This window comes from Marmota monax, unplaced genomic scaffold (genome assembly GCF_021218885.2).
Source record: "Marmota monax isolate L192 unplaced genomic scaffold, Marmota_monax_Labrador192_F-V1.1 WCK01_AAM20220418_F8-fsc00480, whole genome shotgun sequence".
In the NCBI taxonomy this organism is placed as follows: Eukaryota; Metazoa; Chordata; class Mammalia; order Rodentia; family Sciuridae; genus Marmota; species Marmota monax.
Window position 1 is genome coordinate 100,883 of NW_026692418.1, and position 26,451 is coordinate 127,333.

The 26,451-nt window shown below is 38.5% G+C and overlaps 1 protein-coding gene across 2 annotated transcripts in view; it reads right to left on the bottom strand.

The window, feature by feature from the left end:
• The window catches only part of Psmd11 (proteasome 26S subunit, non-ATPase 11), a 62,718-nt gene that overhangs the window by 17,771 nt on the left and 18,496 nt on the right, over nt 1-26,451 (bottom strand). Inside the window, exons 1-5 of one of the 2 annotated variants that reach the window (XM_046442915.2) lie at nt 19,855-20,014; nt 17,411-17,512; nt 10,859-10,983; nt 3,008-3,079; nt 2,554-2,611 (exon numbers count right to left, since the gene is read on the bottom strand). In XM_046442915.2, the coding sequence (XP_046298871.1) occupies nt 2,554-2,611; nt 3,008-3,079; nt 10,859-10,983; nt 17,411-17,512; nt 19,855-19,945 (448 nt within the window). In that variant the 5' untranslated portion in view covers nt 19,946-20,014. Of the gene's footprint in view, nt 1-2,553; nt 2,612-3,007; nt 3,080-10,858; nt 10,984-17,410; nt 17,513-19,854; nt 20,015-26,451 lie in introns of those variants that run through there. The other variant, XM_058578780.1, reaches the window with a different exon arrangement.

Here is a 26,451-nt window from a genome sequence, read left to right on the forward strand (position 1 = left end):
ACCTTTAGAGCCCTTGAAAGAATTGTTTTCCTCTAATGTGCTACCTTCTAAAAAAGAAACACACATCTCATTGAAACTATTCTGCTTCCCAAGGACAGTATTGAAGCCAAGAGCCCTCTAAGCTCACTCCTAAGATTTAAATATAGTGGGAACCTCTACCAATAAAATACTAAAACTAGTTATCCAGTTCAGACACGGACTTGACCTCACTCATTCCCTGTCCAGCAATCATAAGACTATACCAGAAACACTAGGCACTAGGTAGGGCTGTTGGGGAAAGTAAAGAGTTCTGGATATGCCAGTGTTCTTGATATAAATATGCCTAGTTCCCCCATCCTGCATGAGAATGTCAAGAACCAAAAGATTTATGCCACAAACAAAAATTAACTAAAAACAGACCAAAGAACTAAAACTTCATAAAAATAAAATAAAAGTATTGTGTATAAAAAAAAAGCTTTAAAAACAAAAAAGGTGAAAAAAATAACCCACAAAATAGCAAAAAATATTTGCAAATCATAGATCTGGTAAGGGACTTGTATCCAGAGTAAAACAAATAAGTAACTCAATTTTTAAATGTCCAAAGGATTTAAACAGACATTACTCCAAAGACATACAAATGAGCAACAAGTACATGAAAAGATGTTCAACATCATCAGCAATTAAGGAAATGCAAATCAACACCATAATGAAATACCAGTACATATATATAGGAGAACTAAAATAAAAAAGAGACAGTATTGATGAGGATGTAGAGAAACTATAACTCTGCTTATACATTGCTGGTGATAATGTAAAATGGTACATCCATTTTGGAAAACTCCTTGACAGTCCCTCAAAAAGATAAACAGTTACCATGTGACCTGGCAATTTCACTTCTGGATATATACACACAAAAAAAAACATATCGGGGGCTGAGGCTACAGCTCAGTGGCAGAGCACTTGCCTAGCATGTGTGAGGCACTGGGTTCAATCCTTAGCACCACATAAAAGTAAATAAAATAAAGGCATTCTGTCCATCTATAACTACAAAAAAAAAAAAAAAAAAGAAAGAAAGAAAAGAAAACCATATCCACCTGAAACCTCTTCACAACAGTATTCATAATAGTCAAAAAGTAAGAACAACTCCAAATGCCACCAAATGATAGGTAAAATGTAAAACACCCAATAGACTATTATTAAGCAATAAAAAGAAATAAAATACTGATTATGCTACAACATAGATAAACCTTAAAAACATTATGCCAAGTAAAAGAAGCTTATCACAAAAGACCACATGTTATGCTATCCTCCAGTTGCCCAGTTGCCCTGTACGTGCACTAAGTATGTGTGGAGAATTATTAGAGAGTGACTGCTAATGGGCACAGTTTCTTTCTGGGGTGATGAAAAAATTCTGAAATTAGATAGTGGTGATGGTTGCGCAACTTACTGAATATACTAAAAAACCAATGGCCAGGCGTGGTGGTACATGCCTATAATCACAGCAAGCACTGGAGGCTGAGGCAGGAGAATCCTGAGTTCAAAGCCAGACTCAGCAACTTAGTAAGCCCTAAGTAACTCAGCAAGACCCAGTCTCTAAATAAAATATTTAAAAGGGCTAGGGATGTGACTCAGTTGTTGAGTGCCCCTGGGTTCAATCTCTTGTACAAAAAACAAACAAACAAACACAATGAATCATATACTTTAAAAGAGTGACCTATTTGTTTAAAACATATTAATTGCATTCTGACAGATTAAATACTGGCAATCTATTCAAATTAACAGATCATAAAGGCCATTTTCTTCTGTTTGGGGAAAATTGGTAGATCTGGGGAAAATAGTCCAGATCTACCAATTAGTAAAAACTAGCAGCAGGGAAAGAGTTCAGGCTACACAGTGAATGCCTTCAACTGGCCCACTTTGGCCTCCAAACATATTTGCACTCAAAATTCACTTTTTGATTTAATAGATTGTAAGTACAATTAAAAACAAATGTAGCATATGTAATACTTTTTAAACATTTTCAATTTAAATATTAAATCTGGCGAGGTGCAGTGGCACGCACCTGTAATCCCAGCAACTCAGGAGGCTGATGCAGGAGGATCACGAGTCCAAAGCCAGACTCGGCAACTTAATGAAGCCCTAAGAAATTTAGCAAGAACCTGTCTCAAAAAATAAAAAATGAGGGGAATGTGACTCAGTGGCTAAGCACCCCTGGGTTTAATCCCCAGCACCAAAAAAAAAAAAAAATTAAATCTGCAATTTAATACGGTGCTATATACAAAACAGAAATATTGAAAAGAACTTCAGCTACTTCAATGGAATGGACTGTTCAAACTCAAGGAAACAAAAACTGACACGTTTGTTCTCTAAATTTAACAGAATAACTATAGCCAGTTTCTCAGAACTTTCAAATAGCATTTTTCCATGACAAAGTCCATAAATGTAAACTACCTTGAATCCTCAGAAGTAGGTAGAATATAAATTTTTAATAGTTAATTAATAAGAATAGCCAGGTTTAGAATATAATCATTTAGCTAACTAAGATGTCTTATTAATTTCTACCAGTTTACTTACCCAAATGCAAAGCTTCCTGGTACCTCTTGGTATCAAAGTACAAAGACACCAGTCTTGCCTAGGAAAGAGAAAAGGCATTGACTGAAGGAAGGAAAAAAAAAAAAAAAGCCACAGAAAGAAATCAAAGATCAACAGTCACAGAACTGTTACTGTTGAATATCCATGTCCTGATGATACCATCAAATGCAGCATAACAAATGATCCAGACCCCAGTATTGTCTCCTATTATTGCCAAAGACTGTTAACTTTACCATGTTGCTGCTTTAGAAAGTTTGTCTCAAAACTTCAACCAGGGCAACTCTCACAAATGAGACAACTTTCAGTGACTTATTTCAGTGATAATCTTTTAGTAAATGGATAATACAAAGTTGTTGAAGATGCTTTTGATCAGGATGGTATTACTTATATTCACTAATGTCTGAGAACTGAAATCAGTGCTAATGTGGATACATACCTCCAAAGCTTGGCGTAAGAAAGTCCTTTTCTCTGATTTGGCCCATTCAATGCACTCTAAACACAACTCAACCTGCAATAAAGACAGTACATGCAACATTATATCCTCATATTCTTCCAATCAACTATGCTTTGGAGAACAGAAGAGCTTTAATTCCTCCTTATGAATTACCCACATTGCTCTATTAAGTGTCTGATACACAGTGTCTCAAATATATAAAGGGTACATCATAATAGAGAATCAACTTGGCGTTTTACACATAAAATCTCTTTTGTGTTTAAACTGCTCTTTTGGAAAAGAGCTTCCTCTTTAAGACTCTTCTAGCTAGGTGCAGTGGCACAGACTACTCAAGAGGCTAAGGCTAGAGGATCCAAGTTTGAGACCAGCCTCAATTATCTTAATAAGATCTCAAAATAAAAATAAAAAGGACTAGGTTCAATGACCAGTACCAAAAAGAAGAGGAAAAAAAAAGACTCTTCTAGGATCCACCCAGAACTCTCCAAAACACATGTAGCCCTATAGTGTGTATTTTGGGGGAAAGCTTAGAATTTTTAAAGCCAAAATTTCTCCCAGAATAGTTGGAAATAGTAATGGCAATGTGCATTTGTGAATATACTGCAGTAAAGGAGAGATGTTCTCAGCCTACTCACAAATGCTGGTTCTTTTCAGATTCTAAGTACAACTAACCAATTCATCATCACCCACAAAGCAAACAGATACAGTAAACTTAGCTTGTGTTAAAGGAGTTAAAAAAAAATAGCATAAAATTTAAAAGGGCTCTTAAGCTTTATTTAAAGGAACTCTGGAACCTCCAGTTCTGTCACCCAAGCAGTGATGTAAGATACAAAGTAACTGATACAAAACCATGTTCTATGCTAGCCTAGCAGACCATCAGATATCTCTGATAGACCAGGTTTGACAAAGTACCTATGAAGTACTACAGATATTATGTCACTTCTACTACTATGAGTTTTGCATGAAGATTGCTAATTAGATCATAAGGGGAAAAAAAACCTCAATTTTCCAGAAAACTAAGTGCTAATATAATATTATAAATTCAAAATTCTCTTAAGAGACCCAGGGACTCAGGAGGCTCAGGGAGGAGGATCACAAGTTCAAAGCTGGCCTCAGCACCTTAGCAAGGCCCTGCCTCAAAATAAAAAATTATATCGGCCTGGCAACTTAGCTCAGTGGTAAACTGCCTCTGGGTTCAAATCTCAGTTCCTAAATAAATAAATAAATAAATATATCGATCTTTTGCCTTTAGATCCTAAATTCAAGCTCAGCAATAAACTAATGGTATTTAGATGATTCACCACTAAGATGAAATCCTCACTGCAGCCCTCTAGTGGCTAATCTCATAAACATTCTACAAAAATAAGAACCCAAAACTAAACCAAAAGCAAGGCAATCAAATTTCGGAGTTTTGAGGTAAGTTCTAAAAAAACAAACTCAAAGTAATATCTCTGTTCATAATATATGGAACTGAAAATATTTTTAACAAAAAAAAATACAAGAGTCTTAAGTCCCACATGCCTAAGAAATGCCTATTAGTTTTACTCAAAGAGCTTTTTTAAATGACAAAAATGGATGCCTGGAACTTGGTACATTCCTCTATATTAAGTTACACTTCAATAAACACTCTGAAATATATATCTAACTAAGAAACACATAATTCTACCCCAAGATTTCACCTACTTTAATTTCCCTGATAGTCCAGATATTTTCCTTTCTTTCTTTCTGTGCTGGGGTTGGAACCCAGGGGTGCTTTACTACAAGATTCATTCCCAGCTCTTTTTACTTGTCATTTTGAGTCAGGGTCTCACCAAATTGGTGAGGCTGCCTCCAACCTGTGATCCTTCTACCTCAGCCTAATACTCATGATATGAAGTGACCGGCACAAGGTCACATAATACCTGCTGGGACCAGAACTTATCCCTACCCCCAGTGCTCTTTTTACCTCAACCCAGACTTAAGGTCAGCACTCTATTTTCAATTAGAGTACATAATTTGCATTATATAGAACTGTAATTAGTGAAACCACCACTTCAGTTCCCAGAAAAAAATTTATAAAGGCCACTAAGCTTTGCTATACAGTTTTTTGTGTGAGAGGCTTTGTGCTTTGTTAATGGTAACAGTGACTGACAAAGGGCATAAGCCCAGGCTTCTGGAGGAAAGCCCTGACTTGAATTCAAAAAGCTCAACATAATCAAAATTAAGGATTTAAGTTTTAAACTATTACACTAAGCCATTTCTTTACTTGTTTTTGGAGGGTAGAGCAGTAGGTTGTGTTTTTTGTTTTTGTTTTTTGTTTTAGAGAGAGAGTGAGAGAGAGAGAGAGAATTTTAATATTTTATTTTTTAGTTTTCGGTGGACACAACATCTTTGTTTGTATGTGGTGCTGAGGATCGAACCGGGGCCGCATGCATGCCAGGCGAGCAGGCTACCGCTTGAGCCACATCCCCAGCCCGCAGTAGTTGTTTTGCTTTTTGTTTTTCAGTGCTGGGAAACAAAACCAGGGCCTTGCATATGTTAGGCAAGGGCTCTACCACTGGGCTACATCCCCAGCCTCTATTATACTTTCTTTTATAATACCTGAATTAACTAAATTCCTCTAAGGAAAAAACAGCCATTATTTCACGACTGAAATTCTCTAATTCTCTAACCCTTTTGGTTTACTAAGTATGCTATTATATAAAAAGTAATAAAGCAGAAATGTAAAGCAATACCACTTTTCTCATTTTTTTGGAAATTATATTTAATAAAAGTATGCATATGAAAAAAAATTAAATGTGCTATTACTTTCTGCTGGACAGACTACACCCAACAATGGCTTCCCACAGCAACTCCCTAGAGATCCCTAAAGGAAACATTAATTTGAGTTCAGTTTACTGCTTGGCAAGAATCTGGCTCAGTCTTCTCTTCGTCACACTTTTCCAAATTCCCTCATCGTGCCAACCACCCGTCTTCACCCCCACCCTCCATTCTCCTATACTTATTCCCTGTCCTTACTTTCTGGATTCCAAATCTTAGCAACACAAACAACCAGATCATACCCTGAATCACATCATCTTTAAGAATACTGCAGGCTGGAAGATTGTTCTGTAAATACCCCTGACTTACAGCTGGCCCCTAAACAGAAAAAGGTAACAAATTCTTTAACACAAAACTCTATTTCTTAAAAATGATCTAAAACTTCCTATTTTGCTTCAGGCCTCAATAATACTATGACAGTGATGCATCTGTCTTACTTCTCCATCCTTTTCCATCACCCAAAGAATTTTAAAAGAACCAAAAATGAAAACTATTTCTGATTTCCAAGTCAGATATCTCTGTGTCACCTAGACAAGGAGTACTGAGATGCAAGCACCCCATGCTTACATCTCTATTCAGTAAACTCAGATCTCAATTCAACAGTATTTTCTGGGCATCTACCACAATAGAGGCATAATCCACATACTCCTTCAACAAGTACTAGTTATGTAATTCCTCTGAGACAAAACTATTCCAAGTACCAATGATACTGCAGTAAATAGGAAAAAGCAGCTATCCTCACAAACCAAAAGAAACGTTAAACAAGTAAATACGAAGTAAAGCAGAGATTGCTCAAAGAAGGTCTCTGAGGAAGCAATATGTGAGCAAAGACTTGAAATAATATGAAGAAAAACACTCATGTTATCATCAGGCTGAGACCCCATTTCACCTGCCATTTAGTGGTCTTGCAGGTTACTCAAACACCTGTATGCTGTTTTGGGTTTTTACTGTATAGTCAGTATACAAAATTTTTTAGTTTTTATTTGTTTGTTTATTTATTTTAATTGTAGATGGACAAAATATCTTTATTTTTATTTATTCATTTTTATGTAGTGCTGAGGATTGACCCAGGGCCCCACACATGTGAAGCAAGTGCTCTACCACTGAGCTACAACCCCACCACATTTGAGGTTTTGTGTGTGTGTGTGTTTTTTTTAACTTTGTAGCATTTTACAAAAGCACTATGTAGAGTCAAAGAATTATACTGAATAAACCTAGGATTGGGGGGGGGGGGGAACAGGCTGAACAATCCAGATGAATATAAATGCCCCACAACCAGAACAGTTTAAGGGATTATGGCAAAAAGGACAATATGCCAGCTGTAAAGAAAGTAAAACAGAAATCAGTGTACTGGGTACTGGATACAGTCAGAGGTAGCTATGGCTAAGGAATTTGGAATATACTGGGAAGGAGGAAGATCCTTAGGTAATGTAAGGTATATAATGCTTCACCTGAGATTATATTAAAGAAAGTAAATGTACAAGTAATTGTCATACAAAGCAGAATAATCATACACATAATATGTAAATATGGGTCACTGAAAGAGTAATGATCACACCAAAGTCTACAAGGAAAGATTTCAGAGAAGGTGGACCTTGAGATAGAACTATGTAAAGGTACAGCAAAAGGAGCAGACAGGGCTGTTCAGCAAACATCCAGGCATATGACTGACATATTTGGTAAATTTAGTAGAGTGCCAGTAGATCAAGCTGCTGTAGAAAGCTGTATCATAAAATACCAAGAACTACCTACTGATAATGGAGAGCCACTGAAGGCTCAAGCTGGAGGGAAAAAAGGAGAGAAATGAAATGATTGGAATAGTGAGGTTTCTTCTATAGTCCAAATAACAAATTATTAGGAACCAAATTAGAAGGTAGTTGTAAAGAGAAAACAAATACAAAAGAGGTGGAGAAGCAGACATTGAAGACAGTTGCATGAAAAGAATTTAACAAATGGTTGGATACTGAGGTTGGTGATACTGAGTACGGGTTTAGCTGAAACCATCAGGTTGATTCTCTTCCCCAAAAAATAAATAACCTATTATCCACAAAAATTACCAAAATATCTAGCAACTTGTGAGGTTGAGGAAAGAGGATCACAAACTCAAGGCCAAACTCTGCCATCTATCAAGAACCTGATTTGAAAAAAAGGGGGTGAGGGAGGTCAGGCCAGGCAGAGGTGCATGCCTATAATCCCAGCAACTCAGGAGGCTAAACCAGGAAGACGACAAGCTCAAAGCTAGCCTCAAAAACTTAGCAAGCTCCTCAGCAATTTAGTGAGACTCTGCCTCAAAAAAACAAACAAACAAACAAACAAAAAAACTAGGGATGTAGCTTAATGGTAAAGTGCTCCTGAGTTCAATCTCCAATATAAATGGCGGGGAGAATATGTGTGTATCTATATATAAATACACACACACCCCCCCCGAATTAAAAAGGGTAAGGAATAGTGGTGCACACTTATAATCCCAGAACTCAGCGTAAGGCAAGAAGATCACAAGTTCAAGGTCAGTTTCTGGACTTAGTGAGACCCTGTCTCAAAATAGAGAATCAAAAAGGCTAGGTAGATATCTCAGTGGGAGTGTGCCCCTGGGGGGAGGTGTTCCGTTAAGACTCTGGCACTTAATTTAAAAAAAAAAAAAAAAATTAGCCTTTATTTAACAGTAAAGTAACACTGATGATAAAAATGAAAAATGCCTACATATGCTTCCTCATACTCAAGGAAAAAGAAGAAAGGTGGCTAGTTCACAAAAAGGTAATATGTAATGCAAGGTAACATATACAGTTAAGGGAGAGCCTAACCTGATGTAGAACCATACGACAAAGGCCAGTAAATCTCACTGGTCAATTAAAAGACACCATTAAACTATGATTTGCATATACTTCCACAAAGATGTAAAAGAACTGATCATTAAACAAATGCAGTTCTGCCCACTGAAGTCAGCTCTGTGTTCTAGGAAAGATCAAATTCCACAGACTTTCATGTGCAAAGGAGCAGCTTCTATAATTTTTCTGCCTAAAAAGTTCCATTAAGGGGCTGTAGTTGTGGCTCAGCAGTAGAGCGCTCACCTCCCACACACAACAGGGTCTCACTAAGTTATTTAGGGCCTCTCTAATTTGCTGAGGCTGGCCTCAAACTTAAAAGCCTCCTGCCTCAGACTTCTGAGTTGCTGGAATTATATGCCTACACTACTGCTCCCGGCTTCAAGTAGCATTTACTAATAATTTTCAAACTAACATTTATTGATCACTCTACTTTATAGTGTCCTACTTCAAACAAAAGATGGTGCCAGTTTAATGAGTACAAAGTACAATTTTTTAAAGTCAGGGTTAGATAAGACTGATATCCCAAATAAAAAGTCACCTTTTCTTTTATTTATAAAAATAAGCCTTCGGGCTGGGGCTCAGCAGCAGAGCGCTTGCCTAGCAAGCGTGAGGCACTAATTCAATCCTCAGCACCACATAAAAATAAACAAATAAAATAAAAGTACTCTGTCCATCTACAACTACAAAAAATTAAAAATAAGTCTAAGCCAGGTGCAGTGACACATGCCTATAATCCCAGAGGCTCAGGTGGTTGAGGCAGGAGGATCACAAATTAGAGGCCAGCCTCAGCAACTTAGCAAGACCCTAAGCTATTCAGTGTCTTAAAATATAAAAAATAAAAAGAGCTGGGGATATAGCTCAGTGGCAAAGCATCTCTGGGTTAAATTCCTAGTACCCAAAGATTAAAATTAAAAAATAACTCTAATACTTTGGTTCAAAAGGCAGTCATCTAAATATTACTTATTTGTGATCTACTATCAATTAAACACAGTTTTGCCCAAAACAAATATTTCACACAAATAAAGTTTGTAACTAAGCTTCAAAGAATCATTAAGGCAAGAAACCAGATTTAACAAAAGACATGATTTCCAAGTGGGACCCATGTGCCCTTGGGTTTCTAAAATTCCTCATGATTTATTCAATATGCTACTGTGGACTTTCATATCTTTTCCCTATATACAGCAAATAACTAGACATGTAGCCAACTAACAATTCTAACTCCTGTCTACATACTATTAAAATTTTATGTATGGTTTAATTATCTGTCTTCCCTATTAAAATCCTCTTGAGAACAGTGATAGTGTGTTTTTACAGTTGTATCCCAGTACCTAACACACAGCAGATACGCAATAAATCCTGATAAATGTATCTACAGGAAAGGTAACAACTATATTCTTCCTAAAAGATTCAAGCAATTGCAATATATCCTTAAGTCTGTCACTGTTTACAGAATGATTTCTAATTAAGAAGTTCAGTCATTACAGAGAGGCACTCTTCCATTCAGTTCAAGGTCTAGTTTGAATTTGTAAAGAACATGTACAGAATTGGACATGGTGGCACATGCCTGTAATCCCAGCTACTCAGGAGGCTGAGGCAGGAGGATCATAAGTTTAAGGTCAGTATTAGCAACTTAGCAAGACCCTGTAAAAAAGGACTGGGGATCTAACTCAGTGGCAAAGCACCCCTGGGTTAAATCCCCAGTACTGGAGGGGGAAGACAGAAAGAGAGAGAGAGAGAGAAAGAGAGAGAGAGAACATGTACAGAAACATCAGAGTCACTTCCGCACACACGAGACACAACAGATGAATGCTCACCCCTCAATAAAGGCATGTACATAATATAAACATGCCAAGAAGGGCTGCCACAAGACTTAATTATTGCTCATAAAGAGCATTGTCACACAAGATGAAAGGTACCACAGACACAGAAAACATTACAAAGGTGTGGCAATACAATACCTCAAAGACAAGAATCAGTTTGTGACCCTGATGTAATGAGGATTCCAGGGACCACTGACAATCTCCACTTACAAAGCAAAGCATGGAACAGACCCAAAGTATCAAATGTCCTGTAACAAAGAGAAACTGACATGATAAGTCCTGAGCCGTCCTCCCAGCTGTCCCTTCCACCTAGTACCACAGCGAAGCAGGCATTTCTCTCACTAAAACACTTTTTTCCATATAATCTACTTTCTGTCATTACCATAGCTTACCTCCTGCCCTGTAGCTGCTTCCATATCAAGAAACAGATCAAGAAGAGACCGGACTAGGCGAGCTGCTTTAGCCTTACTGATGGAATTCAAGAAGGGTCGTACATACTTCAGGAGTCCCCCAAGCTCTGTATAGAAGGCAATTGAGATAAGAAAAAACGTAAGCATCAGTATCAGGGACAAAATACCCATTAAAACTGACCCAAAATAATAAAAATCAGTACTTACATCATTGAAATTAGTCTAAATGAAACTTACTAAGAATTTAAAGCAGTCCCAGCAGGAAATAGAGTAGCAAAAGTAAGATTAATATCATATACCAAATTTGTATTTTATTTCCTTCTCAGACACTGGATGAAAACCCAGAATAAAAAATCTTATATCTATGCCTCATTTACCCATCTTAATGAAAGATAATGTGCAAAGTACTCCTATTCTCAAAGGTCAGTTTTCTAGACCATGAAATGTGCTATACCTCTGCCCACCTTGTACAAAATCACTTTCTCACAATCAACAAATACCAAGCTACAGGAGTATATATATATATCCCAAGTCTACCTTTGCAGTTCTCCTCAAACAGAGACTTTCAATACCAAGTTTCCTTCCCTTCTTGAAGTAATTCTTGAAGGATCCCCAATATCGCCTTTAGCAGTTATCACTTCCTCAGCATTCTTCTGAATAAACTTTCCACATAGAGGTTAAGGAGTTTTACCCTTATTTTTTTTTTTTTAATTCCCATTAATCAGGGCTGGGGTAGTAGTAGAGCACTTGCCTAGCACATGTGAGGCACTGGGTCCAATCCTTAGTAGCACATAAAAATAAATAAATAAAATACAAGTATTATATCAATCTTAAAAAAAGATTTTTAAATCCTACTAATCTACAAAATCTGAGTCTTAAAAAACAATTCTCTTTCAGTGAGAGAAACACCTGCTTCTTCCCCCTTGTAGAAGAAAAGAGAACAGTACATGAACACTAAGGGAGAGACTTTAGAAAAAGTAAACTAGAGATACATGCTTGTCAAACAAAAATTAGAGAATGTCTCTACTAAACAAAAGGAAGTATTTTTGGAATATAGGTTAAAACTACCTCAGTGCCTCTTTAGTACTCTCCTATTGTAGACTCACCCCCATGAGAACTCTAATTCAGGACAAGCGATCTTCACCCTCCTGAGAACACTAATTTGTGTCCTGAAACGCTCATCTGCCTGAGTAGTAAGAGGATGCACAGGACTGTGTCAGGTACTAAAAGGAACTCTACACAGAGTTCATCTTTCCCTTTCACTCCCCAGTACTGACCTTTGATTCCCAATGTCTACAACTTTTTCCCATTCTGCCCTCTCATTCACCCTCACATACACTACATTCCTGCTTTCAAGCTGCAGTCATCCCACCATGCCATCTGACATCTGATATGTCTTCCCATCTTCTTGACTTATATAAATAAGCTTTACATAGCCTTTGAGGAATAGTCCTATTAAGTTTCCATGCTAACTCCAGTCTATAGCGATGTTCCCCCTCAAATTGCTTTTTACATTTATGCAAATACAAATTTTAATTACATAATGACAGTTTTTAATTTTTTTAATCTTATTTATTTATTTATGTGGTGCTTGGGATGGAACCTAGGGTCTCAGACATGCTGAACAGCATTCTACCTTAAGCCACATGCCCATAATTGTTTTAAAAAATTTATTTATTTGTTTGTTTTTATGTGGTTCTGAGGATCAAACCCAGTGCCTCACATGTGCAAGGCAAGTGCTCTGACACTGAGCTACAGCCCCAGCCCCCATCATAACTTTTTAAACATCCCTTCTCCTATAGCATTTTCTCCTATGCATGAACAATGTGACTTCTAGTGACTAAAATATTCAAAAAGTAATCTATTCCAATGTTGATCAAACCAAACTATTCTTTTAGGAAACTCAAGCCTATACCTCCTCCCATATGACTTCAAATATTTTAAAATAACTATCATTTACATGTCCCTAACTTTCCCTTTCTCCAAGCTAAATATCTTTAGCTATTTCAATTGTTCCTCCAATGTCCAAGTTTCTAGAGTACTTATCCCTACAGTTGCCCTCCTCTGAATAAGCTCTAGTTTATAAAGGTACTTGCAATACACTACTGAACCCAGAACTAAAGAAAATGCTCCAAGAGGGGTGTAATAGTAGGTTTAATTCTTTCTCTGGTTACTACACATACCACAAGATAGCATATTTTGCTTTTTTCCAATAGCATTCTTTGTTCAGACTGTTCAGACCACAAAGGTCTTTTTTTTGCATAGACTACTGTTAAGACAGGTAATTCCCCATCTTCCTCTGTTATGATAAATACTTCAAGTATAATAACTTTATACTTATCACAAATGAATTTAATCTTCTTGGCTTTGGCAGTAACTGTGAATCTTAATTCTGTCCTCTACTATACTGAATCATCTACAAAAATAAGCATGCCTTCTGAAATGGCTTTAACCATGATACCAGATGCTGACAAGCTAAACAAGGATAGATTCCTATGACACGATACTAGAGACTTTTCTTCAGGTAGACAAATGACACATTTATTAACACATTTCAGATACAGTTATTTAGCCCACTGTAAATTCCTAACTGTACCTGCTATATTAGTAATCATGGTAAATGTTCAAATATTCTGCTTAAACCAAATAATACAGCCTATATCATTTCTCTAATTCACAAATTGAAATTTTTTTTTCTATGAACGGCCATATGGTAAATACTTTTGGCTTTTTTAGGTTATATGGTCTCACTGGCAGGTACTCATCTAAGCCGTTATAGTAGAAAAGGAGTCAAAGACAATATGAAAATGAGCGGGTGTGGCCATGTTCAATAAAACTTTGTTTGCAAAAACAGGTGGCAGGATTCCTGCAAATCTACCAGTTCTAAAGGAAAGTTTGGCGTAATCTGTTCATAATACACTGCTATAAGTCATTAAAATGTCCTAATCAAATAATCTGTCCAGGGCTGGGGTTGTAGCTCAGTGGCAGAGTGTCTGCCTAGCAAATGTGAGGCACTGGATTTGATCCTTAGCACCACATAAAAACAAATAAGATAAATTCTATCCATCTACAACTAAAAAGAAATTTTTTAAGAAAAAAAAAAAATCTCTCCAGAGCTTCTCTGACTTTAGTTTATAATATAGTTTATAATATCTAAATCTAGTTTCTTCATTATCTTTTTGAAAGGTGAAATAATATTTACCTATCCTTAGTTTCCTTATACTTCCTCCATCCTCCATGACTTTTCTAGAGTAAAAGTCATGGTTGAATCTGATAGAACAAGTCTTTTGATATTCAAAGACAGAAATTGTCAGAACCTTATTTATTTAAAGAGACTATCTGCTGTCTTGTCTCTCACCTACCTGGGCTTTAATTCTCTCTTTCTGATGTTATCGCTATCTTTTTTCTGTTTGAAAATCATTTTCCTTCCTAGAAAAGGCAGAAGTAAAACATGAGCTAAGCATTCTGCCTTTCACTCCAGCATGATAACATTACAATATTTCCTTTAAGCAATGAGTGTTATTCTTCATGCCAACAGAGAAACAAATTAGCTCAGTTGTCACTGTTCAAGAGTTCATTTTTTCCACTTTGGTCTACTATTGTTTTATATTCATTCTTACATGTACTCCCTATTTCTTTCCATTTTCATATGTTCAGAGTTAAATTTTAAAATATCCATAAAATCATACTAATGTCTTCCCCCCATTCTCACTGGTATTTGCAATTATATGACCAAAATCTCCTTAAAAACTAACAGATTACTTTTAAAGAGTCTCAGGCTTTGAAATCTGCAGATTGTGAGCCTAGGCTTCATGTCTGTGACACTCAGCACTACTTTCAATCACTATTATACATTAAACATCGTCTTATTCACTAATCCAAGTGACTATTGTCAGTCAGGAACCTAATTTTAAACTCAAAATCAGAGTACTTAGCACACTGCTAGACTAAATGCATAATAAAGCAAAACTGAAAATGAATGGAAGATTAATGGAACAGATTTCTGTTCTTAGAGAACTCAAAATCAAAGGAAACAAACAATATAAATCTATCAATTATTAACAACAAAGGCAGGTAAATGAATTTAATGGGCCCCAAGGCTTCCTTAGGATTTCTATTGTGTATATACCTATATTCATCAATATCTTAGAAAAAATGATAAGAAATCTAGGAAAGTTTTTGAAAACCCTTAAAATTCATCATTAAGTTCCAATAAAGCCAGGCACAGTACTGCATGCCTGTGATCCCAGAGACTTGAGAGACTGAGTTCAAGGACAGCCTTAGCAACTTAGTAAGATCCTATTTCAAAATAAAAAACTTTGAAAAATGGCTGGGGATATAACTTAGTGGTAGAGTACCTTTGGGTTTCCAATAAATAAATAAATAAATAAGTTTCCAACAGGTTTAGCAACATACTTCTAAATTGATCACATATCGGGTCACAAGGCAAGGAGGGCAAGGATGAAAGATAAATAAGCAAAAAACAGGAATTTCAATAAAATAATAATTTCTTTAGATAAAAATTACTGAAGCACTGACTATATCTACTATTAAAGATATAGATTTATTTATTTATAATTTTTAATTATCCATACTCCTGGAGGAAAGCAGAGATGTGAATATTTCAACAACAAAAAAAAATTTTTAAGTCACTTCACCTGGCTTTATAATTCTTTCAGTAAAATTATAGATTATATTTTGCATGAACTAATTATCAATTATTTTGGAAATTCACTCACAGGCAAAAGGAATCCATAAATAATATCAAACAAGAAAGAAGTTACCCTAAGTTGGAAAAAACCAACACCCATCAATGATAATCCATAAGTGAATAACTATAGAAAAGCAGTAACTATGCCATACGGCAAGGATCTCTGAAGTGGGACTATGGCGAGTTCAAACCCTGGCCATACCATTTACTGGTAAGTTATTTAACTCCTCTGTGCTCAGTTTCCTCCTGTGTAAAATGGATAACAGTACCTACTTTTAAATTGTTTCAAGAACTCAAAAACGTGCATTTTTAAAAGAGTTCATAGTACTCAAAACTCATCAGGTATGGTCCTTCTTATAGCTATTTAAAAATGACAATTTAGCCAGGCATGGTAGTGTAAGCCTGTAATCCCAGCAATTTTGGAGGCTGAACAGGAAGATCACCAAGTTTGAGGCCAATCTCAGCAACATAGTGAGACCCTGTCTCAAAATGAAAAATAAAAAGATCTGGGGATGAAGCTTAGTGGTAAAGTATCCCTCAGTTCAATCACCAGTAATAGATAAATAATATTTTAAACTAAAAAACCCATGTAAACACATCCTCAGAATTTCATACATCTCTACTCAACTTTCTACTGATTGAGCCAATAAGTTAAATTACCCTAATTTTAAAAAAAAAATTAATTCTCAAGTTCAAGAAGTTTTGGTAAATTATTCTCATCATTCTCTTGGATAACAACATAATTTGGGGGAAAGTAATTCACAAAGGCACTTACCATAGTTTAATTTATTATAATATTCAAATATGCTCTAAATTCACTATTTTTTTTTTCTTTGCAGTGTTAGGGGTTGAACCCAGGGTCTCACACATGCTAGACAGTCTACATTTAGCTATACCCACAACCCAAAATTCACTTTATAATGGACAAAACTAAATAAATTAAATAAACAAAATAGCCCATTTTAAGTTTACACAAACTTCTCTCTAATACTATTTCCACTTTACTGGTCAAAGGCCTTTTGTGAACAACAGAACTCTCCATTCCAAGGACACACCCATCATCAGAATATCATCTTAAACCTAGCCAATAGTTCAATTACAACTAAAGTGTTTGGCAACAACATGCATAAAGTCCTAGATACCAATGGAAAAGTGTTGAGAAGAAATTATTTAATGTCCTATTCACTGTGTGTCAGAAAAAAAAAAATGGTGAATCACTTGGATACAAGATCCCAATCATTTTTAAGCAAGGGGTTTAAAGTCACTATCCTTATTAAATACATCAAAGCTGCTCAATAAAATCACTAGAGACTACTGTTGCCCATGTGTAAGGAAATACACTGACTATTCAAAAACCAGGAACAAATCACAGATCCCTATATCCCAATAAAAATGGATTTCCCTATCTGTAGAATAAAATTATATCACTAAAGAACCAGGACACTGATGGCACACACCTATAATTCCAGTAACCCAGGAAGCTGAGGCAGGAGGATCACAAGTTCAAGGCCAGCCTATGTAACTGAGTGAGACACTGTCAAAATAAAAAAAAAATTTGAAAAGGCTGGGGATATAGTTCAGTGGGAGAGCATCCCTGGGTTCAATCCCAAACAACAACAAAAAAGTTTAAAAGGTCATTTAATTTCCTTCTTAAAAAAACTGAATATCAATAAGTTGCCAAGTAAACAAAACTGAATTTATATCACAAATGAACTGGGTGTGTAAAAGCAGTTTCATGTCCCTTCCCTTCAACAAAATACAGTGCCTTCAACACAGAACTTCAGGTAAAAGCATTTCAAGTATGATCCTTTTGCAGCACTTACCTGCAGCTTGTCCAGTCTTTGCCAGGAGAGACCCCAGTTCAAGGATGCTCTGCTCTTTGACCTGCACTGCCTCCTCATCATTTTCCTGAATGTCACGCTTCACTGGGAGAGAAAAATAAAAGTTCTCTTAAAATTCATATTAAAAGTAAGAACACTGAGGGAAAGTTCACACTCACAAGACCCATTATGAATTTAAATATATTAACCAACAAACTCTAAGCTTAAAAACTAACAAAAGGGGGAAAAAAAACTCTCTAAACAAATAGAATGGTCATATATATGTAGAACACACCCCCATGTAAGTCATAAAAAAAAAAAAAAAATGGATTCCTCTCTTTAAAAGTACTTTTTCAGTCTATCCATGGGAATTTCCCTTGCCCATAGACATTGAGATTTCTGTTGTGACCACTTGATTAAAATTAAAACAAGTCCTTCATACCTATGATGCTAAGCTCCATGCTAATCACTCTTTTATGTGAAGATATAAAACATGCCTACGCATCTCTACCATAAACTAAAATCAAATGATCAAGTTATTGATGACTATAAAATCAAAAGCCTTTTATTAAACTTCAGGTCTGTGGAAAGCTTCAGCCCATAGGTTAATTAGGGATAAACAATTCTGTGAAGGGCTCAAAGCTGCTATCAAAGTTCCAGTGTGATCTTGAACAGTTACACTTAGGAGAGACTGCTGCTTCATAATGGATTCAGGTGCTGTTAAAATAACTTTCTGTCCCACTTTCAACTGTTAATAATTATTCGAACATGTGAACATCTAATAGCCTCTCCAAGTTTGTAATTTTAGTGATCATTACTAGTTACCACTTCTCTTACAAAGCATCATGACTTGACAAAAACCAAGATTTTGATACTCCATGATGGAGTCTGAAAAAAGTAAGCTGTCACCATCATGACTCAAGTTTGCTCTTACAGGGAAGCTTTCAGGGAACTCCCTCCTAGTACAGTGGGCCAGAGAGAAATACTCTAATGTTTACCATAATTTCTACTATCTGAAAGACAAAATATTAGGCACTAGGCTTAAAAAAGGTTAAAACACATGCTTCTCACGTCAGTTCTAAATATTAATGTGAACTCAGAATAAAAAGATATAGGTAACAGTGATTGACATGACTCTGGTTTTGGAACTTTAACAGACTTGAGATCAAAACTTCAAAAGGGAACACCTTTTACCATATCATTCCTTCAAAGATGCATCTTGACTCCCAACTCCTCTCTTTCTCTAATACCCACAAAGATAAAGACATCAAAATCTTGTCACTGTCCTTTCTCCAAGCAAGTCTGAGCACCAAAATTCAACAGATTCAGTAAGTCAACACAAATACTAACATCCTGGAAGACCCACAAACACGTGCATTCCCAATACTACTTGTTGATCAAATCCGAAACATTTAAAAGACCACATTACTACAAGTGCCTGAAGAGTTAGCCATGCCCTAATTGAACCCTTCATGATTAAACATTGAAAGCCTTCTCTGTCATCACAAATTTATTTCTGTTCACACCTGAATCCCAGTAGAAAGCGACCGGATAGGACACCAATTTCAACTTTCCTGTTGTGTGCAGGTGTAAGACAATCATACCACAGTGTCAAGAAGTTTATTTTTTTCCTTTTCTCCAGCATCGTGCAGTCGGCTGGTTCCAAACAGTTTCCTGAACTCCGCGACTGACAACTAACTCCCTGAACTAACTTCCAACCTCGCTACAGAAGAGAACCGGACGATTAGTGAGTCACCTCCTCCAGCCCGGCAGTCCCACCCGATACTTAGCTCCTACATTCTCTCTACACCGAGCATAGGAACGTCTCGGCCACCTCCTCAAACAAATGCCAACCTGAGGAGTGTGTCACCCCTAAATTTCCAACATTCAGAAATATGCCCTCCTTTACTGGAGCCTTCCGTTGAGGGCTGGGATAAGTAGCAGATCCCACGGTCCTGTGGAAGCAAACTCCAAGAGAAGTGCGAGCACCCGCGCTCCCACCCCGAGCAACCTGTGCTGATAACAACGGCGGGAAATGCCAGCCCTGAGCCAAGGCCTTTCAACTCGACACTCGAGGACCGGTTTGTAACCAGGCCGCCGGCCGGCACTGCTCCGGATCCCGGGCCAGCTTGTGCGGGCCGGAGCAGGGGACAAGGCTGAGGAGGGGTGGGGGCCCGGTCCGGCCCTCCCTCCCACTCCACACTGAGCCCACCATGAGTCAGCAGCCAGCAAGTGGACGCTCGGGCTGCCTCGGGGCTTCCCATCGGACTGGGACCCCGGGGGCTCTCGGGGACCCCGAGCGGCCTGTGCCCCCGGCCCGGCCCCCCTCACACACACAGTGAGTCAGCAGCACCAGAGCCGGCTAGCCCGGCCCCTCTCCGCTGCCGCCGACCGACACAGGTCGCGCTGGGCCAGCGGGGCCGCGGGGACGGCGCGGCAACCTTTACCGATGGAGTGGAGGATGTCGATGGAGGCCTCCCGGTCGGTGCTGAGTAGAGACTGGGCTCTCTGGAACTCTACCACCGCTGCCGCCGCCATCTTACCGCTCTCACACCGTCCCCGGCCGCGGCCGCCGACGCCGGAAACACACACCCGGAAGGCCCGCCCTCGCGTCCCTCCCCCGGGATTTCCCGCCTCCCTTCCCAGGGCACCCCGGGAATTGTAGTTTTTCTGCCCGGCGGTGGGAGACTGGTGACCGGGAGAGCGGAGGCGCTTCGGGGGTGGGTTGCCAGCTCCGCAGCACCGCCTGGTGGCCCTCCCTCGAGGAAAGGGGCAATGCTCAAGGTTAGTCCACTCCACCCCCAAAGTCCACTCCACTCGAGATTCCTCCGAGAGAAGTTTTTCAACACCTAGCTAAGTATTCAAAGAAAGCTGGCTTGCTTTGTAGCTTCCACGTTTAACCATGCGTTCAGGACGACAAATGACCTTCTAACATTGCTTGCTAGGAATAGCACCATTCAAATGCATTTCAAGTGTCTTATCACTTGCCGGCGCGCGCTCAGTCCGGACTTGAATCCTACAGAATCCGAGCCAGCCTGTGTTTAAACCCACCAGTGTCACAGAACACTGTCTTTCCCAAGCAGCCCATTCAATCTCGGGACAGAGCTGCTCGCTATAAAATGAACCTTGTCTCAATAGATAGTTATTATGATTCACACATAAATCTCACCCCAGCTCCTCAATTAAAAAATTCATTGTGTTTCTCCAGTTCCTTCAGCTAAAATTGGGTATCTGTGAGGATGTCAAATGGAGCGGGGGGGGGGGGGGGGACACACACATTCTGTTGACAACTGAGAGTAAAACTTAAAGAAGCTGCCAAAACTGTAAAAAAGCAGTTCAAAAAGGGGCTTTCTCTGGGTGATGACAATCCAGAAGTGGAATTTCCTGACCCATAAAAGGACCTGTAAATGGAATCAACATTGCACTCCTCTGTGACTGAACTATGCAATATATAAACTGCCTTTTATCCTCCCAACAATGCTCTTGAAGAAGATATTATCTACTCTTCTTTAGTAGATGAGAAAACAGGAGATTTAAGAGATTTGATAAAGCTTGGATAGTAATTGACATCACTGAGAACTGACAGGGAATATGTTCCTAATTCCTGGTGTGTTCAAAAGAAAATCAGATAACATCTCATAAAGTTGCAATCAGGCTTCCTGACTTTGTTTAGTAGTTCGATTAAATTGTTTCTAAATTTCTCCCAACTCTGAGATTCTAGAGTGTCCGCGTAAAACTGAGTCTTTGTTCAAGAAAGGTATTCCTCCCTATTTTGTTGTTGTTGTTGTTTTGTGTGGTGCTGAGAATTCAACCCAGAAATTAGGATGCTAGACAAGCACTGTACCACTGAGTTACATCCCTAGTTTCCCAGAATGTTAATTGGCTACAAAACTGAGAACAAGCCAAAAGTTGTCATTCTTTTTTTTTTTTTAATTTTTTTAATATTTATTTCTTTTAGTTATTGGCGGACACAACATCTTTGTTTGTATGTGGTGCTGAGGATTGAACCCGGGCCACACGCATGCCAGGCGAGCGCGCTACCGCTTAAGCCACATCCCCAGCCCCAAAAGTTGTCATTCTAAAAGGAACAAGTTATAAATTGGCATGGTAGCACATGCCTGTAATCTTGGCTACTCAGGAGGCTGAGGCAGGAGGATAGCAAGTTCAAGGCCAGCCTGGGCAATTTAGCAAGATCTTGCCTCAAAAAATAAAAAGGGTTGGACAATGGCTCAGGAGGCTGAGGCAGGAGGAAAATGAGTTCAAAGCCAGCTTCAGCAACTTAGCAAGGCCCTAAACAACTAGGTGAGAGACCCTGTCTAAATAAAATACAAAAAATGGGCTGGAGAGTTATGGATATAACTCATTTGGTAGAGTGCTTGCCTAGCATGCATAGGCCCTCAGTTCAATCACCAGTACTACCACCCAAAAAAGGTGGGGAGGAGGGATATGGCTGGTTAAGTGCTCCTGGGTCTACTCCCCAGTACCAAAAAAAAAAAAAGTTGTAGATGTAGCTCAGTGTTAGAACACCCCTAGGTGTTTCCTCCCCAAAGAAGTCAGCTAGACACATCTCTCCTGTTCGGGGCCTTCATATATATTTGTGAAGATGGTTACTCATTCTGACCTAAAGAATTCTGAATTAAGGAGTCTGGCTGGCACACTCTACAATAAAATGAAGAGAAAGGGCAGCAATGGGGTAGGGCAGCCTCCCCTGTGTTTGACATGGCAAGACTCTTAGGGGCAAAGTGGATACTGAAAAGGCAGATTATCCAAGATCTTTTTTTTGTCCCAGGGATTGAACCCAGGGTGTGCTTAACCATATCTCCAACACTTTTTGTTTTTTATTTTCAGACAGGATCTTGATAAATTGCTTAGGGCCTCACTACATTGCTGAGGCTAGTCTCAAACTTGTGATCCTCCTGCCTCAACCTCCTGAGTCACTGGGATTACAGGTGTGCAACACCACACCTGGCATCCACGATCTTTTTGACGGAACCTACTCAATAGAGCCATTTGCCAAAATAAGGAGACCCAGTAATTAGAGGCTAGAAGTGCAGTTGGAGGTTGGGAAATTCAAGATCAGATTCATAGTTGTACTTTCTGCTTGTGTCCTCATGATATGGAAAGGGAGAGCAGCTCTCTGGGATTCTCCTATAAGGGCATTAATCCCATTCATGAGGGGTCTGTCCAAAAGATCCTAGCATTTCCCAAAGGTCCCACCTCCTCACACCATCACAGTGGTGATTAGGTCTTCAAAATATGGAAGGTGACTCAGACATTCAGACCTTAGCAGTATTTATTACGGTACCATTATCTGCTCAACTTCCTAGGTTCCTATGTCAGTTAGGGTTCTCCAGAGAAACAAAACCAATAGAAGACAGATTAGGTCAATGATAGACGAGATAGATAGATAGGTAGGAAAGGAAAGGAAATTTAAAATGGTTGTGTGGCACATGCCTGTAATCCCAGCAGGGGGATTGCAAGCTCAAAAACAGCCTCAGTAATTTAACAAGACCCTAAGCCATTTAGAGAAACCTTATCTCAAAATAAAAAATTTAAAATGACCGGGGATGATTATGGAGGGTAAGAAGTCCCATAATCTGCAAACTAGAAAACCAAGAAAGCCAATGACTGAGTCTGAAGGTCTGAGAATCAGAGGGATAATCGTGTAAGTCCCAATCTGAGTGTAAAGTGAATATACCAGCTCAAGCAGACTGAATGTACTCTTCCTCTTTTTCTTCTATTCCGCCTTTCAATGGATTAGATGATGCCCACTCACACTTGTGAGAGCTATCTTCTTTACTCCATCTACCCATTCAAATATTAATATTTTCTGGAAACTCCCTCACAGACACACCCATAACATTTTACCATGTGTATGGGCATCCCTGATCTCAGTCAAGTATATGGACATCTCTTGTCCCAGTCAAGTTGACATATCACATTAACAATCACAGTTCCTAAATTGATTCCTCTCTCTCCTCCAACCATTATCATCATAACTAATTATTACCTCTTAGTTTTTCCTGAATATGTTCCTCAGGATCACTGGTTCCACACTATCTCCTCTTACATCATTTAAAGACTATGATTGAAGGATGCTATATATATGAGCTCCTACTGTTCCTTCTGTTTGTGTGTTTGTTTGTTACCAGGGATTGAAACCAGAGGTGCTTTATCACTGAGCCACATCCCCAACCATTAAGTTGCTGAGGATCTCCCTAAGTTGTTGAGGCTGGCCTTGAACTTCTGACCCTCCTGCCTCAGCCTCGCTAGTTGCTGGGATTACAGGCATGAGCAACCACGCCCTGCTGCTCCTTCTGTTTGGAGGATCACAAAGTGATCTCCCAAGAGTTGTAAGAGACATATAGGACTGGTTTATTCCATTTGTCACCCTTGATTATCCCCCTTTTCCACATCAAGTCCAACAGAATGATCTCTATACCTTTTCTTAATCTTTCAAATTGTATCATCAATCAGAAAATGCAATGAAAAGACCATAGACTTTAGAATCAATATTTACTTTCAAATTCCAGCCGCTTTGCAGCTTGGTGACTTTAACAGGTTTCTTAATTTCTCTGATCTTTGATTTTCTCATCTAGAATACAAGAATGATAAAATCTAGCTCACAAGATTGTTGTAATATGGGGACAGGTGACTAAATGTTATTTTTTTCTATGAAGTATCTTTATTAGATAATACTGAGAAGTGATCTATATCACAGGGATGACAAACTACTAGTTACCTATCATTGCCTACATTAGAGGTAAGCAATGTCCCTAAACTTAAGTAGACTATAAACATTATTATTCTCAGGAATGTGACATTCTCAGGATCACTAAAAGCTCCCACCCATTCTCTTGCAGTTAGTTGTCTTGCCATTCTAAAATCTGAGATTCTTCATACCTTCTTTTCATATGTCTAAACTTCTAGGACTTGTAAAAATTTGGCTAGCATCCCTCCTTCCTGTGGTCCACAAAGAATTATATCAGGCCCCTATCTACTACTTCTCCAAATTTTACTATCACTTTGCCCCATACTCTGCCCAGCTGTTTCCTTTTCTCTTTCTTGCTCTCTCCCTCGTCCTCCCTTTTAAATATGCCAAGTGCTTCCCCACCTCAAAGCCTTCATATTCCCCTTAGGTTTTAGGTCAAAGGTTATTTCCAAGAGGCCTTCTGTGCCACCTCCCTGATGAATCATCTCTTATGCCTTCATTCTAATAACCATTACATCACTCTATTTCCTTCCTAGCATTTAACATAGCCTGTGACCTTTTTCGATTTTTTACTACATTTATTTATTTATTTATTTATTTATTTATATGTGGTGCTGAGGATCAAACTCCGTGCCTCACACATGCTAAGCAAGTGCTCCACCACTGGGCCACACACGAAGCCCCAGTCTGTGATCTTATTACTTATTTAAAGCTCATCTGCTTCCAAAAGGTTGCAGGGGCTGAGCATAGTGGAGCACAATGTAATCCCAGCAACTCAGGAGGCTGAGGCAGGAGGATTGCAAGTTGGAGGCCAGCCTCAGCAATTTTGCAAGGCCATAAGCCACTTAGTGAGATCCTGTCTTAAAACAAAAAATAAAAAGGGCTGTGGATCAGGCTCAGCATTAAACACCTCTGGGTTCAATTGAAAACTCAAGGTCCACTGGCAACTAAAAAAAATTTTTTTAAATACTACATACTGATTAAACACAGTATGTTTCCTGAATCTGAAAAGTCATACCTTATATTAATTTTGGAAGATTCTCAACCATTCCCTATTCAAATAGTACCTCCTCTCCCTTTACTCTTAGAAATCCTACTAGATGTAAGTTAGAGCTGCATAGCCACATGGCTATTGAGCACTTGAAATGTGGCTAGTCCACATTTGTGGCTAGAAATGTGTGCTTCTTGAGTGTAAAATACACATTCATTTATCAAACATTTATTGAGCCCCTGTTATTTTCCAGCACTAATCAAAGCACTGGAAATATACAGAAGCAAAAGCAAAGTCCTCAGTCAATTAAAAAGACAACTGAGTAAGTGTAACACCAAGTAGTTACAAAGAAAATTAAGGCAAGATACTACAAAAGAGAGTGATGAGGTGTTATAATAGAGTGGTAGGAACAAGATGCAGAGAACATGATATTTAAGCATAGAGATGAATAAAGAGAGGAAGGAGCAAGCCATTTAGCCATGTGGAAAACTGGGAGGGAGATAAGCATTCTAGACAGAGGAAAAGTCTGACGGACTGTCAGAAAACAGGGAAGTATTTGATGGGTGTGAAGATCGGCAAGGAGGTGAGTATAGCTGGAACTGATTGGCTAAAAAGGAGAATAGTGGAAGATATAATCAGAGGGTCTACTATTGCCCAAGCCTTGATGTTGTTCGCCTCCCAAATGGCACTGTTTCCTTAAGAGTAGTTGGAGAACGGTTTTTGTTTGGTTTTGATACTGGAGATCGAACACAGGGGTACTCCACCACAGAGCAATAGCCCCACCCCACTTATTAATTTATTTATTCATTTGTTTTGAGACAGGGTCTCACTAAATTGCCCCGGCTGGCCTCAAACTTGAGATCTTCCTGCCTCAGCCTCTAGAGTTAGTGAGATTACAGGTATGCACCATTGCACCCAACTGCACCAAGTCTTTACTTGTAGCTTATGGTGAGGTCTTTGTTACATTTAACTGAGCATGTCTAGATGTTCTATCACAGGAGGCTTTTCCTGTTACTTAATCAGCAATATTTACATACTCCTCTAAAACAGTGGTCTCCTAAGCAAGGTGCTGGGAAAAATTAGAACTTTTAAATTAAAAACTAAGGTAATAATGAACGGAGAATGTAGCTCAGTGGTAAAGCACTTGCCTGGCATGGATGGGGCCCTGGGTTTCTTGGGTTCTATCCTCTGTACCACACATATATTTTTAAAAAGGAAGGTACTAGTGTTTATTCCTATTTAACACATGGATGAACACTGACCAGAGGCTCCCTCACTAAGATTCAGGAAGAGCAGGAATCCACAATTCCATGCTACCTTCACATGTTAATTCACCTTGCA